The 14857-nt window shown below is 36.1% G+C and overlaps 1 protein-coding gene across 4 annotated transcripts in view; it reads right to left on the bottom strand.

The window, feature by feature from the left end:
* cntn5 (contactin 5) overlaps positions 1–14857 on the bottom strand; it is a 116616-nt gene that overhangs the window by 29274 nt on the left and 72485 nt on the right. For 2 of the 4 annotated variants that reach the window (XM_042219690.1, XM_042219689.1), the window contains exons 7-10: positions 14267–14290; positions 12397–12600; positions 6530–6632; positions 146–327 (exon numbers count right to left, since the gene is read on the bottom strand). In XM_042219690.1, coding sequence (XP_042075624.1) covers positions 146–327; positions 6530–6632; positions 12397–12600; positions 14267–14290 — 513 coding nt within the window. The remainder of the gene's footprint in view (positions 1–145; positions 328–6529; positions 6633–12396; positions 12601–14266; positions 14291–14857) is intronic. The other 2 variants (XM_042219692.1, XM_042219691.1) reach the window with 1 other exon arrangement.

The following is a 14857-nucleotide window of genomic DNA, read 5'->3' on the forward strand; positions in this document are numbered from 1 at the left end:
GTGTGTGTGTGTGTGTGTGTGTGTGTGTGTGTGTGTGTGTGTGTGTGTGGTAGTGGTGGGGTGTTTGCCAACACCACATAATCAAAATGTGCCATTTTTTCCCTAAACCAGTGAAGACAAAACATGTAAAAATACTTAGACTCACTGTAGACCTGCAGATGTCCCTTGAAAGCAGTGCTTCCTCTTGGATTCTCAGCTTTGCATTCATAAGTTCCCGAGTCCTCTAGTTGAATATTGGGAATCTCTAGCACAGCCTGAGATTTACGGAGTCTTGCTTTCTTGGGGATGTTGCCATTTATCTTCCTCCACGTGATGGTTGGCACTGGGCTGCGAGAAGAAGAAAGTAGCATGGCACACCACAGCATGTAATACAGTAGCATAAATAATACTGAACTACAGTATAAACTGTACAAGCAGAATTACATACAGTACGATCATGATTCAATTCAGAAATAATCATTTAAAGAAATTCAAACTCAGGGCTTCCTTAAGAAAAGGGACTAGAATAACATGTACCATATACTCACAGATAAATGATCTTGTAATGACACTTTCAAATGCTCCAATTAATTTAGGACTTGTCTTTAATAAACTTTAAATATATGCAGCCTGTGAAAGCTTTAAAAGATATTTAAACCTTTTGCATCTTCAACTCTCCATCACTGATATCCCTCTTTAATGATCATTGACTTTTGAATGATGAAAACAAGTGGTTTAAAAGTTTGAAGTAAGAATCTTTATGGTGCTTTTGCATTGAACTTTTTTTGACTCATAAAAATGTATACAAATACAAACTTTATGTAAAGAGTTTTAGCAGGGGGACCTTGCAGACACTGCAAGACTAAAATCCATCACAATGCAGTTTGTGTTACCTCTGCTGTTCTTGGTGGGTATCGTCCCAACTGTCTTCTGAAACTCCTGCCATATTTTTTGGGCTGATTCACCACGTGATCATCAACACTCCATGAGGCAAGATTTTGTATGAAGCTCTGGATCAAGGGTGATTTATGACCATGTTATATTTCTTCCACTTCTAAATAATTGCAGCAACATTAATCACCTTCTTGCAGGCCATTCCAGCTAGGGCTGTGCGATATGACCAAAATCTCATATCCCGATATAAGAATTCTATCGTCCGATAACGATATAAATCACAAAAATGTAACATTTTCTGTAAATTCTGTGAATCTCGAGCAGCTCGTCTTGCGGGAAGTGTGTCCAACTGGAGTCGAGTGTATTAATCCATGCATGAAACTATACAATTTTAGACATAAGTTGTAAAGGCTCCTTTGTGAGTATTTATTACACGGCGTGCTGCGGGGAAAAGCCTGTCCTAACGTTTGCGTGTAAGGTTTATTTTTTAGCACCTGGCGGCTCTTTTTTAATTCTCATCCGTAAATAATCTGCTCTCGTTTATTTTGAAAAGTCTCAACAGGATCTTGAGCTTTATTGTGAAAGGTTTATGTGGAACATAAACAAGCAGACACGCAATGTATGGCGTTATTTTGGTGCCACTATTCTGAGCACACGTAAAAAAAATTTGCAGGTGCAAGTGTTGCATTTTGAGGAGAAATTTATTTTGAGCAAAGAAAAGCTAAATTTGAGTGAACAAACTTCATTGCTGCGTGCAAAAAATGTATTTCAGTGTTTGAAATAGCTTTTCTTTGCTCAAAATAAATTTCTCCTCAAAATGCAACACTTGCACCTGCAAATTTCTTTTGCGTGTGCTCAGAATAGTGGCATAAAAATAACGCAATAGTAATGCTGTTACCGTCGTTGTTGCTAACCACAACGCATAAAAACAGGCGCTTGTCCGTCTGTAGTGTGGTTATATAAAATATAAGAGAAAGAGAGAACTTTAAGAAATTAATATAGCCACTACAGTGACCATCAAAACGATGAAAAAATATTGCCGTAAACAGTTTATTTTGCGACACCACAAAACGATAGATGTTTTTATATCGTCATCCAATATACATCGTTATATCGAACAGCCCTAATTCCAGCCTTCTGCAGGTCTACAGTTTCTGTCCTTTGACAGCTCCTTTGGCGGTGAAGAGGTTGGTGAGGTGAGGTTGAGAGGTTGGAAAGGCAAAAATTGATTCTGTGGAAAGATGTGCTTCATACACACTGAGATTAGGAGTATTTATAATTGACTGAATGATTCCAATCTGTGGAAGCCAGAATTCTGGCTGGTTTGTGGCAGATCAAATACTTTTTCATGTTACATGTTTTTTCCTGTATTTTTGGTTCATATCATGTCTCTCTGTAACTACCATAAAAATTAGAGACTGCTCATTTTATTCATTTTATTGATGAACAAACTCACTCATTTAATTGAGCGTGTTTCTAAATACAGCAGGGGATTGAATAATTAGTTCCATCACTATGCTGTATAATTTCTATCAACATCTTGAGGTAAAAGACAACTTTGGCTGTCATCTTTCATTTGCACATAAGTCATGAAAACCCATGATAGTAATTTAATGTTCTGCTCTGCATATCAAACAATGACCCTTTGACCACCCACAATAGATGCGTCTCACTTGTTACAGTAAATATATATATAATAGATATAACAGATACCAGACATTAGAGGAAAAGGGACATTATTCAAATGAGGTTATTACAAGATCAGGGTTTTTTCTTTCTAAATAATTGATAATCCAGCAACCATTATCAACGCCTGTTTATTCATGTATTCCCCTAAAGATCCCTTTGATAGATTACTTGCACATGCAGAGAGTGAATGTCATCCTATGTATAAGCACAGTATCAGTAGTGACTATATGACTAGATTTGACAGTTTTGTGAAAGATAGAAAAGTGACACCATACAAAGCTCCACTGAACCCATCAATCATTTAGTCAAGACAGAAATGTTACTCCCTTGAGCTGCAATGGACTCAAATTAGGATTCATATCACGTTTTATTAAACAAATGTTTCTTTTTCATTTTGGACAGAACCTCCGTGTGATGTTCGTGACTTGTGAATAGGAATAGTTTATAGTTTCCAGAAAGAACATGTTAGAATTACCAAAACTCCAGATTTCTGAACATGAGTATACTCTTATCTTTACTAGAAAGAGTCACAAAGACTTAATCAGTATTCATGAATGTGCCACTGAGTTGCTGTGATGCACTTCATTGTATGTTATTGATGGACAATTTTCTGGAGACCTTTGCTCCAACTAAACTGTTGACAAGTCAGATAACAAAGGAAATCTGTAGGGACTGTGAGAGGTTGGACGATGGGGGTAAAACTTCCTGAGTCCATGGAAGGATTTTGCTTTGGAGACTGAATAATAAGCACTGGACCTGCACATGTTTGCTGGACTGGAAGGGAACAGGTTCATTCATTGTATGAAGTCTTCCTGTCAGCATCTTCCTGAAGCTGCAGACAGGTAGACAGTAGACTCTGAAACCCTGGTGATTGTGGTCTGTTTCATCAAACTCTAAAAGTAAGCATTTCATACCCTAACATTTTGAATGAGTCACACACTGGAGTTTATGTGAGGTGTTATCGTTTTCAATTGAAAAATGTACCTAAAGGCAAGCTCTGCAGATTACATATTAATTAGCAATCCACACAATTGATGTGCCCTCATCTGGACTTGTTCCATAATAAAGGTGCAAAATTAAATCTAATACCAAAATATAATAAAGAACTTGATTCTTAAATAATGCCTCACTATTTAGCTAATTTGCTAACTCTCAATTTCTTCTTTAAAGAAAAAAAAAATTCCAAACCATTTTAAAAGAAGTATCCAAACAAAAGACAAAGGTGTTTTTATTAACATTTGTATCAGAGCACAAACATTAACAACAGCACAGAGAGTATAAAATGTGCTGTGTTAAGAGGTACAGTTTCATGCTGACTAAGTGGTCAGCTTTAACTGCAGGGCTTCAAGAGCTTGATTCCCTCTGGGATCACTGAAACTAAAAAGTATATCTACTACTCTAAAGCAATTTGGATGAAACCTTCTAACACATGCTACATATTATATTTTAAGTGGAAATGAGTGGGTTGAATGTGTAACCCATCGAATGTACAAGGCTTTTTGAACTACAATGAACTTCATAGTCTAGTAACCCTTGAAATAAAAGCAGCTAACAGAATTGCACTTTCCAGAGTTACTTATAGATGATCCTGTGAAGGCAGGATTTCAACTTGAGGGTGCGTGGTTCTGGCATTTATAATTATCAATCCATCTAATGTACAATTATCCAAAGTTAGGTCACAGTAATAACAGGCTGAGCATTGTTTTTACATGTTCTTCTCTCTAGCAACATTTTCTAGTACCTCCCGGGGGATCCTTAGGTGTTCTAGAGCTAGATGAGATGTATAATCTGTCAGTGGGTTCTGGGTTTATCCTGGGATCTCTTCCCAGCTGGGTGTGCCTGGAACACCTCCAGAGGAAATCACCCAGGAGGCAACCTAACTAGGTGCCTGAACTACCTAACTCTCCTTTTGACACGGAGGCTTTAATCCAAGCTTCTTCTGGATGTCTGAGCTTTTCACCATATCTCTAAAGTTCAGCACAGCCATCCTACGGAGGAATCTTATCTGACTGTTTGTTTTTCTGAACTTATTTTTACGGCCATTACACAGATTTTGTGATCAAAGGTAAGGGTTGAAACAAAGATGGACTGGTAAACTGAAAGCCTTGCCTTTCGTCTCAACTCTCTCCTCAGCACAACAGTCCTATTGCTATTGCTGCACTAATCTGCCAGCCCACCTTCCCATCACTCGTGACTATGATCCAAAGGCCTCCCTCAGTCCACAGCGTTCTCTAAGAGAACCTCAAAAAGGCCTCAGACTTTTCAGGGAGGCAACATTAAAATCAGCACATCATTGATAAAAACTTCCAAAAGGCCAAATATTTATGAGTGGAGCTTGAAACCAAAAATGTCTTTTTAATTAGTTAGATTTTTACTTTATCTAAATTTCTGCTTTTAAAAATACCTTTGAAATTATTTTTCAAAGGTTCTTTCAAAGTCACTGGACTCTGGAATTACTGTATAACTGTAATATGTATTTTGCTTATTATTTCTAGTCAAAGCTGTAATTTACCTTTTTTATGGATGAAGGAACTCAGGAACCACAGTGATTACTAACTCTACATGGTGCAGTTAAACAAAAATCTTGATTAATTCCTACAGACATCACTAAAATAGCTTATGGATGTGAACATAGTTCAAAATTCCTTCAAGTTAAGAGCAGTATTCATATTGTTTTTGTTTTCATTGTCTCGTTGTTCTCTTCGCCCTTCAGACAATCACATCAAGGAGCTTTGGCATTCACACAAAGAGCTTTTCTGCCCTGTACTAGATAGCAGTGCCATCATACATATTGATCAACAGGAGTACAAAACCCATTTTAACTTCATTTTCAGTGCTATATAAAGACTGGCATTTCTTAATGGGGTGCATTGATAAATCATTCATCTCTGCGTAAAAGGGTAAGTCACTGGGATCACTGTCTGACTGAAAGCTATCATGCACAAATTACTTCATTGAGGGAGGCACAGGGCAAGAATTCAAGCTGTTTGGCTGTTCAGTGGATTTCCCATCAAGCAGACTGTTCAGAAACTCCTGCTTTGCTTGATAGAAAAAGCCAAGGGGAGTGAGATTATTATACAGTGTCTATATATTTAGGAAATGACCACCATAATGTGGATAATTAAATTAAATCAAAGTAAACAATTATGAGGCCCTTAGTCATCCGCAGATTAGAGACTGTTTGCACTTAAGATAGGAATGAATAATTTATACTGCATAAATACTAAATAAAATAGAGCAAAGATGATAAATTATTACCAGAATTATTTTGTGTCATATAAAACACCACTGCAATGGTTTTGCAATCTTGCTGATTAGACTGATTTTACCAATAAAGTTCCCCTTTTCGTCATCTAGCCTACCTGTGTTTAGAGATAAAGTCTTTCCCAATTTCAGAACTTTGACAAAGAAAATAAATATTCCAAAAGGCAATATTGAAGCCAGTAGCACTAACTTTAGTAACTGTGGAGAGTGGTTTGGATTTAGTCTCTGTGGAATAAAGAGTGTTCCCTCCTGGCAGACAACTATTACCAATTTCCCTTTTTTTCCTTCCAAACACATAACCTTGGCTTTCTACATTCATAACGGACCCTGAAAGCACCCAGGAAACACAGCTACATTAGGGCTCTCAATTATAAGAACACATGGGTCCCTAGGGCTGAATTCCCCATTCAGTCCCCCCTCCCCCCATGCACTAACATGCCATCTAACAGCCAAGCTACGATGCAGCACTTCTCTACACTCACTTAACATACTGCCTGAAGACAAGATATGCCTGCTTCCCATTCAGGTAATGGAATAATGTAATTTAAGGAAGAAAGAAAAAAAAAACACAGGCAGGATTATCTAAAGGATCTCTCAGCAACAGAGCAGCGATAGGCTGTACTTTACTGTTCCTGGTGATTAATATGATAGTGCTGTAATAAACAACTACCAATATTTGCGCAATATGTCCTTGTTTACTTACTTTCCTAGAGCGAAGCACTCCAGTCTGACAGTGACTCCTTTGGCAACCAGAACAGATGTAGGGAAATGCACTTCAATTTTGGGCTCATATTCACCCATGACACCTGAAAAGGGTTAAGAAAGAGAAATTGTACACATTAGAAGCAGGTATTGCAATAGCTGGTTGGTCTCCAGTTTGCTATTATTCCTTTGTGTCTTGCAGTGTGGACACAAAAACAGACTGCAGTGATTTAACAATATGATGTTATGGCGATTTGTTCAACTTTGTTGCCCATATACAGACAAACAAAGAAATAAAAATAATTTAGGCACCCATTTCCTCTTTCACCTGCAATTTTTTCAAAATAAGAGTAACAACTGAAGGATAAAATTATATGCTATAAATGTATTCTTCCTAGAGATTTGTGTTGGTTAAACCTCTTAAAATGAACAGTATGCTAAATCAAAGCAGTGTTTAGGTGTGGAATGCACATTGTGCACACCATCTGGAAAATCATTTTAACCATGAACCTTAAGTTTATACAGTGTTATTTTAATAAGACTATTTAATTGACAGAGCTGTAAAGCACACAACTTAATAATTATATTTTGAATCCCTACAAAAACAGTGGGTTAAAGCATGAGCAAGATTAGCTAGGGTTAGCACTTTGGTAGATTGCAATTTAATTTGTCTTAATATGTCGCCGATACTTGGAAGATGTGGGAATGTAAGGAAAAGTCTGTAGGTGACATATTGGCTTTATACGAAAACACAAACAGCACATTAAGATGACTCACAAACAAAAAAACAAACATTCTCCAGCAGAAGACACAAAATGACTCCTACTATTGTCCTCAAGAATTAGTAATCCGCTCAACAATTCACAAACACATTGTGAAGGACACAAGTGATAACATGTTATCAGTCTTGCTAAGTGCCACTATGACTAACACCTCTGTTCTAAGCCATCGCCAGAGGATGTTTCCTTTGTTTATTCATCTGTATGTTAAGCCGGCTATTTATTTTCATTTACTAGGATGATGTGTCAGAGATGGTAATAAACAAAAAAGAAAAAAAAGTGTAACAAAGAAAAACATCATCATTTAAAGGGATTTACTGTTATCTGTCTTATTAAATGGGTGTTTGCAATATGAATATTATCTGAATGTTTTACTTTTCTCAAAGGAAAATATGTGTTATATTTAAATCCTTTATTTATCCAGGTAAAAGTCTCACTGAGATTAAAATCTCTTTTTCAAGAGCCAAGGCCAGGATAGAAGCAGCATTTGTAACAAATACAAATATAAATGAGCAAATATAACTGACACACAACAAGCAACGAGCAAGCAAATACAGCATCCAGTTCACATGCAATAATATGAGAACAAAAGCATCCTCAGGAGCATTCACACTGACCAGGAGAACCATTTTTTGATCCTTAAAAAATGATATAAAACCCCTCAAAGAAAATCTATTCTGCCAATTTCAGGTTCTTCTGTAAATGATTCCAGGAAAAAAGGGGGGTGACATACTTTAAAGCTCTTTCTCCAAACTCTGTTCTGACTCTGGCAACGATTTGCAAAATATTGTGCCAGTGAAGGCAATACTGACTACTTTTTACACAGAGATTAACAGTGTATACATATATAAACAACCAACAGGAAAGTCTGCAGGCATACAAAGAGAGCCGCTTAGCAGCAGCGTGAAGAGAACGGTGACATACGGTAATGTTAAATACACAATCATTGCATTTGAACATCACACATCCACAGCTGAACCTGAATACACATCAAAACATATCAGAGCATGTGTAGCACGACTCCACATGCATTATAAAGTACATGAGCACCAGGACAAATGACCCGCTTGACATTTGAGAAACCATAATTACACCTTCTACTACATGCACCTGACACTTTTTATGTGATAAAATGAATGAAGAAAGGGAGTGGGGTTATTGAATTGTGGCCCACTATGCATGGAAAAGGAGTTTTATGATATTTGTTCCAAAGAACTTTTCAATTTCAATCTCATTCTCAACATTTATGGCTCCAAAGCAGCCCTTCACATATAATGAATTTGCAATATTTCACTGGCTCTTGCCATAGTATATTCAATATCATATTCAGTCTCAGTGGCTGGACTTGATAGAATTGGAAGAACTAATGTGTAGACTCGGTGTGCTAAAACATTACCAACCCTACAGCGTAGCATTATATTTTATGTTCCAATTTCATTTATTAATCACATGAAAATTTGATTATTTTCTCGTTGTATTTCATTCTTCTGCCAACCAATTTCAAACTATAATGCCTGTTAACTTTTACCGAAAATCCAAGTTAATACAAATTTAAAAGAATGTATTATTAGGTCTCTGACCCAGCAACAGATAGGTTTTATGATGCCGATCAAAATCAAAACTTCTGAAACTTAAATTGAAAATAAAATAAAATAATAAACTGACAACCCCGGGTTATATATGCACTTGATTAATTAATCTGTGCATGTACAGATTATATGCACATTATATATTTGTTTTCATTAAAAATAGCACATTTAACGCTCTTTAAATTAAATGTTTTTAAACTTCAAAAAGAACATAGACGTATACAATGTGCTATTAAGAACAATGACAATTATTTTCTTTCCTTTTCAAATGTGTATTCATTCAAGGACAGGGAGTTGTTTTGACTATGCCTCTACAGTATGTTGGCCATAAAAATCATTCTGACATCCGATATATCTATGAACCAGAGGTCTTCAATAATAATTTAGTAAAGTGAAGCAGAGAAAAACATGCCCATGCATAGATGTGCCTGCAAACATTGTCTTTCACTGATATTATTGACACAGTAGTGAGACAGAAAATATGTTATGACATTAATAACAGCTGTGCTGCCGAAGCCCAAATAAAAATTGCAGCACTTATCTGTATAAACGATAAAAATACACCATAGATTTTGGTTGCATTTCTGTATTTATAAGGTACTCTCCCAGCTACATGAGATTTATTGATGGATAAATTCCTTATTTTTCACTAACCATAAGACATGAATATATCTGCAATTTTTAGTCCAGTTTCTTGAATTTTGTTTTATTACCTCAGATTTAGCTACTGTTTATCCCTATAATGCCATTTGTATCATATTTGATACATGAGTTTCTGAGACCTCTATCTCATCAACATGATCAATACTAAACTCTTTTTTTTGTCTAAAATTGTTGTTAACAAAAAGTTGCCAAAAACACCCAATGTATCAAATGCGATATCATAAACACCATGATATAGCAAAAAAAACCAAAAACTTTTGTGGATTTTGTAATAAGGGTTAATAAATATCTCAGTTCCAAAAAAATCGGAATTTTCTGACTATTTTTTGATGGGTTGGGTCTTACGGAGTTAATATAAAAGCATGCATCCATAACTTCTGAAGCTGTAATCAGTTTACTATCAGTGACAATTTACTTTGTAATGTTTTTATGCATAACAAGTATCAATAAAGGCAATTATGTGACAGCTTAAAGCATGCACACCTAAAGTAAACACGATAGGCCGCTAACGCAAAGCTGATTAATGTAAAACTGCTTTGAGGTTTGTGTTGTATTTAATGGAAATAATATATCTATATGTTAAACAAAAGAAGGATGTTAGAGGGAAAGCAAAAGCAACAAAACAGCTACGTACGTATTACAGGTGGGAATCACCATACATCCCACGATACGATATTATCACAATACTTAACGCACGATACGATATTATTGCAATACTTAACGCACGATACAATATTATTGCAATTTTTAAAAATATTTTGCGATATTCAGATTCTGTACATAAAGGTAAACTTTATTCATATCTAATATCAAAGTCTCACACTCAGTCTTTCTCTCATTTCAGTCAGTTTTATTGTTGACAAACTGAACAGTTTGTATTACAGTCTAGTCCAACTTAACTGAATGCAACCATCTGGTACAATTATAGCTATTCTCAACTATGCAATTTTTGAAAACTATGAAGCCCATTCAGCAACTGAAGAATTTGAAAGTAAATTAAAACAAAATATAATTTTACATTAAATAAAAACGTTTTAAACTTAATTAAAATAAAACTTGTCTTAAATTAAAATAAGTAAACTGTCATGTTTATTGCTGCCAAAAAAAAGTTAAACACATTTGGACAGTGAAGGAATGTCAGGATTCTTGCTCACAAAAAGGAGCTGATCAACATGCTCTGAAATCAGAGTCCACAAAAACTTTTTTTGTAACAAAATAACGATTTCTGCTGTCCCTGTATTGATACATTATTAGCAAACAAAATATCACGATACTGCACAGTATCGATTTTTCCCCCCACCCCTAGTACGTATACGCTGTACGTGCTTTACACTGGTTCACATCCAGAACCACAGCAAAATAATGCTATGTAGGGCAACACTGTGCAAATGCTTCGAAATTCACTAAAGCAGAAAATCAAAGAGGTGTTTCTGAGATGAACTGTTTTTAAAAGGTGTATTAGTCTGGAGTTCAGCGTTTAGCCCCGTTCTGCTGAAGGTGGATTGTGATCTGACGATCAATGGCCTCCAGCTGGGTATAATGGAACCCAGATGCTTGTTTTGATTAAGAGAGTGAGGGCTGGAGCTGACAGTGGTGAGCCACGCACAGATCCAGCTTGAACTGTCTGCTGTGTAATAATCACTCATTTTTACTGAGGCACAGATTGCAGTGTCTAATTGGTCAGACTCCAATGACTGAAGGGTGGAAACAGCACGGCAACATTTGGGCGACTGCTGTGAGGTGCGCCAATGTAATTTTCAGAATTTTACACCCAAATTCACAACATAAGAGGCTGCTAAGCATCATGAGATTTGAGCAAGAGATGCCAAGACGTTCTTTGGCGTAATGGACCTACAGGTGTAGTGATTAGATTTGGCCGTGTTGTGTTGCAGGTGAGGGTGCTGTTCTTCAACCCATGTGTCATTACCAAATAGGACACGGTTGGTGCAGAACTGATTTTCCTTCGTTCATTCACTATTTGGAAAAAAAAACCCCACAGCAACAACTAATCTTCTGTTTCTTTATCCAACCATGAAAAATATTAAAATGCTAATAGCCGACTGACCATATGCCCTTATGACTACATTTTGCAGCTCAGTTACAGAGACACAAACCAATTTAGCACTGTTATGTGCAAAGTGTTTTGTATGTCTCAGAGGGCCACTTCACACAAGGTTATGCAAATACAGAGCAAGAATCTTGCCGGAAGGCATGTAATTGTAAAGAGGTAAATTTGCGTTGTAACATTTGGAACAAACGTGTTTCTGAGGCACAGAGGCCATTTCACAGATTCACTGGGGATGTAATCTCAGTGGCTCTTTGAAACCTTGACAAAGACAGGCACCTGCGTGAAGTGATGGACGTTTCTCTGTGTAGTCGGATGTAAAAAAGCCTGTAGGTGAAATCCACACCTGTATCCAACAAACAGCTCCACACCATGGCTCCTGAGAGGCTAGTATAAAAGAGCAAATTCCCATCCACAGCAAGGGCCATTGATTCAGTTAATTTTATGCAGGAAAATGATTTCCCCGATGGCCAGTTTCACCAAAGCACATTGTGAGCTAAGAAGGCTCCCCGCACTAATGTTAAAGCATTGCTCACTATCTATTTATGGTGTGTATGGAATTCAAAACGCCCTCTACAAACATGAGGCTCAGTGGAAAGCAGAAGAACGCCCAACTTTATTAACCTATCTGATCTGAAATTTTCCTCCAAATGCATTTCTACACAATATTGTACACACACAGAATATAAAATGTAGTTTTAGCTTTCTGTTACTGTCAAACAAACACTGAACTTTAAAATTTTCTGCGTTATGTACCCAAAAAAACACTCACCGTCGGTTTTCAGTGTCAGAGGTGTTGGGGGACTCAGAACTCTTGCATTTGTCACTGTGTTTTTCACCAGACAGATGTAACTTCCTACATCAGAGGGCTGCACCTTCGAAATATAGAGGTTTCCCGTGTCCTGGGAAATGAAGCGTCGACTGTCCTCGGCGACAAACGAGGGGAATTCATTAAACACCCAGCTGTAGATAATCTCTGAAAAGCAAGTTAAGACAGATACTGTACACATTAGGAAAAAAAACTTTTACATGTATGAATTTTGATCAGCTCTTTATCTGTGTAAGAGAATCACAAAAAGGTCTTCTTAACCTCTTTAACAAATAAACTATTGCAATGTACTGAAATATAACATTTATATACTACAAATACACTGGTTATGAAATGGTCTAAAGTACTGTACTAGATGCATTTTGCATTACTCGTTATTGCCTGACACTGCTTAATGCTCAATATAATACTGAAACAGTGATGATTTAAAGGAGTCATGAGTATGGATTTTATGTAGCAACAAAGCCAATTGATCATCACAGACTAAATTAATCTAAAAAATAATATTAAGGTGCTTAAAGTTCAGAGAAGAAGACTTTAAAGACCCTGTTATTTGCAGGGAGGTTAATCTAATTAACTGGTGATTATCAGAAAGGTAAAACTAGCATATGATAGGGTATTATTCCAGGACAGAGTGATTCCAATAAGCTTGGTCATGTGTATGAACGTGCTTATGAATGTATTCAGAGTCATTAAAAACAGATTTAGCTGGCTTTTATAGCAAACAATTCTGAATGATTATCGATGTAGATGGATCACAATCTTTTTTAGATTTCAAACAAAATGCAGTAAGAGTAGAAGATATAAATACCTGATACCTGTAATAAAGTACTTGGTAAGATGTATTGTATTTTAGCCATTTGTACCTTATGAATGTGGCAGAAGTGACAGTTTAATGTATGGATAAATGGATAGATGAATATGGTAAATACAGAGCTAAACTGTGACATATTTCCATGTGTTACACATTTATAGATAGCCAAGATCAGTATTAAAGTGTAAAACACAATTAAATTCAATCTGTGGAACGCTGCATCCCATTGAACATTGAACTTTTGTGCTAAAACTCTTCGATCCGGATCCATAATCCATGAAAGAAACAGACAAAGCAAGGATAAGCTTCTTGTCCTCTTGGTAAATAATGAATAACTGATGTTTTAAAGATGCAACATTATTAGTGCACAGATCTTATGACTAAATTCAACACTCAATTTAAGCTCAGTGTTAGTGGACTCCTAAATACTGTATTTTAACAGATTACTGTCCAAAGTTAGCATCATATGTTGCTATTCTTCCCTGAAGAGGGAAGAACAGGTAAAATAGTGATATTCCAGATTCTGGTCCACAAGTCAAACAGGACCCTGTAAAACTAAAAAGAATAACTTAACACAGAATATCATTGCTGATATAAAAGATAACAGACCTTGTTCTAGACAATAAGCATTGTCAAAGACGCCAGAGTTTCATTACACTCTTTCTATTCTTTATACGCAGCATTTACCCAAAACACACAGAAACTTCTCAAAACCATCAAACGGAAGATGATCAACTTTTCATATCTCAGTGACTCACAGCTATTTTTACTCACAAGGCCTTTGCAAAATAAGTGGCATTTTAATGTCTTTGAATCCTCCCACAGCCATTTTAGCCCAAACATTTTTTAGCACTCCCTCTTCAATATGAATTTGAACTGTGACACACCAAAGCATTCATCACAGTAGGATATTCTATGGATGAGACATCTAATCTAAGTTTTTTGAGATCATTTTTCATTTCGTGTAAGCAGTGCCGAAGAAATAAATCATAATCTTACCTGTATTGTGTTTTTGAGTATAATCTGTAAATATGAAAAAATAAGCATCAAAATAAAGGCTCAACAACATGTTGAGACTGGCCTCTCATATCCCTTTTAAACCTAAAAGTTAATATCACAACATAAAAAGGGGAGATCAAGTACTATTCATTTTTGGCCTAAAGTATGATTAGTGTAGCAACGCTTTTTGTGGATAAATGCAATGCTGTAAAAGCTTAGAAGCTTAGGTTTATAGTTGAGGGAAGGTAAGCTTATAAAATAGAAATCAAGACAACAATATCCAAGCTTGTTCCCTGACAAGCAGTTTGTATCTTACTGTATCATTTAACCACATATATACAAGGAACAGGTACAGGAAACCAGAAATTTCTTAATCAACAAGCTAAGGTCCTTCAATTATTCTGTGTAGCACAAATGTATTTTGTAGATTAAATTTTCAATGGATTTTCTTATTTACTCTTTAAATGCTGATTTTCTGTTAGACTAATAAATTTTAAATCTAATGCAGTTGCCCTGAATTACGCATTTAACGGCTGAGTGATTGTATAATATATTCTGTATTGATCCACTTGGCCCACATAATGAATATAA

Source organism: Haplochromis burtoni, unplaced genomic scaffold, assembly GCF_018398535.1.
Source record: "Haplochromis burtoni strain Fernald_Lab_line unplaced genomic scaffold, NCSU_Asbu1 Contig_36, whole genome shotgun sequence".
Classification (NCBI taxonomy): domain Eukaryota; kingdom Metazoa; phylum Chordata; class Actinopteri; order Cichliformes; family Cichlidae; genus Haplochromis; species Haplochromis burtoni.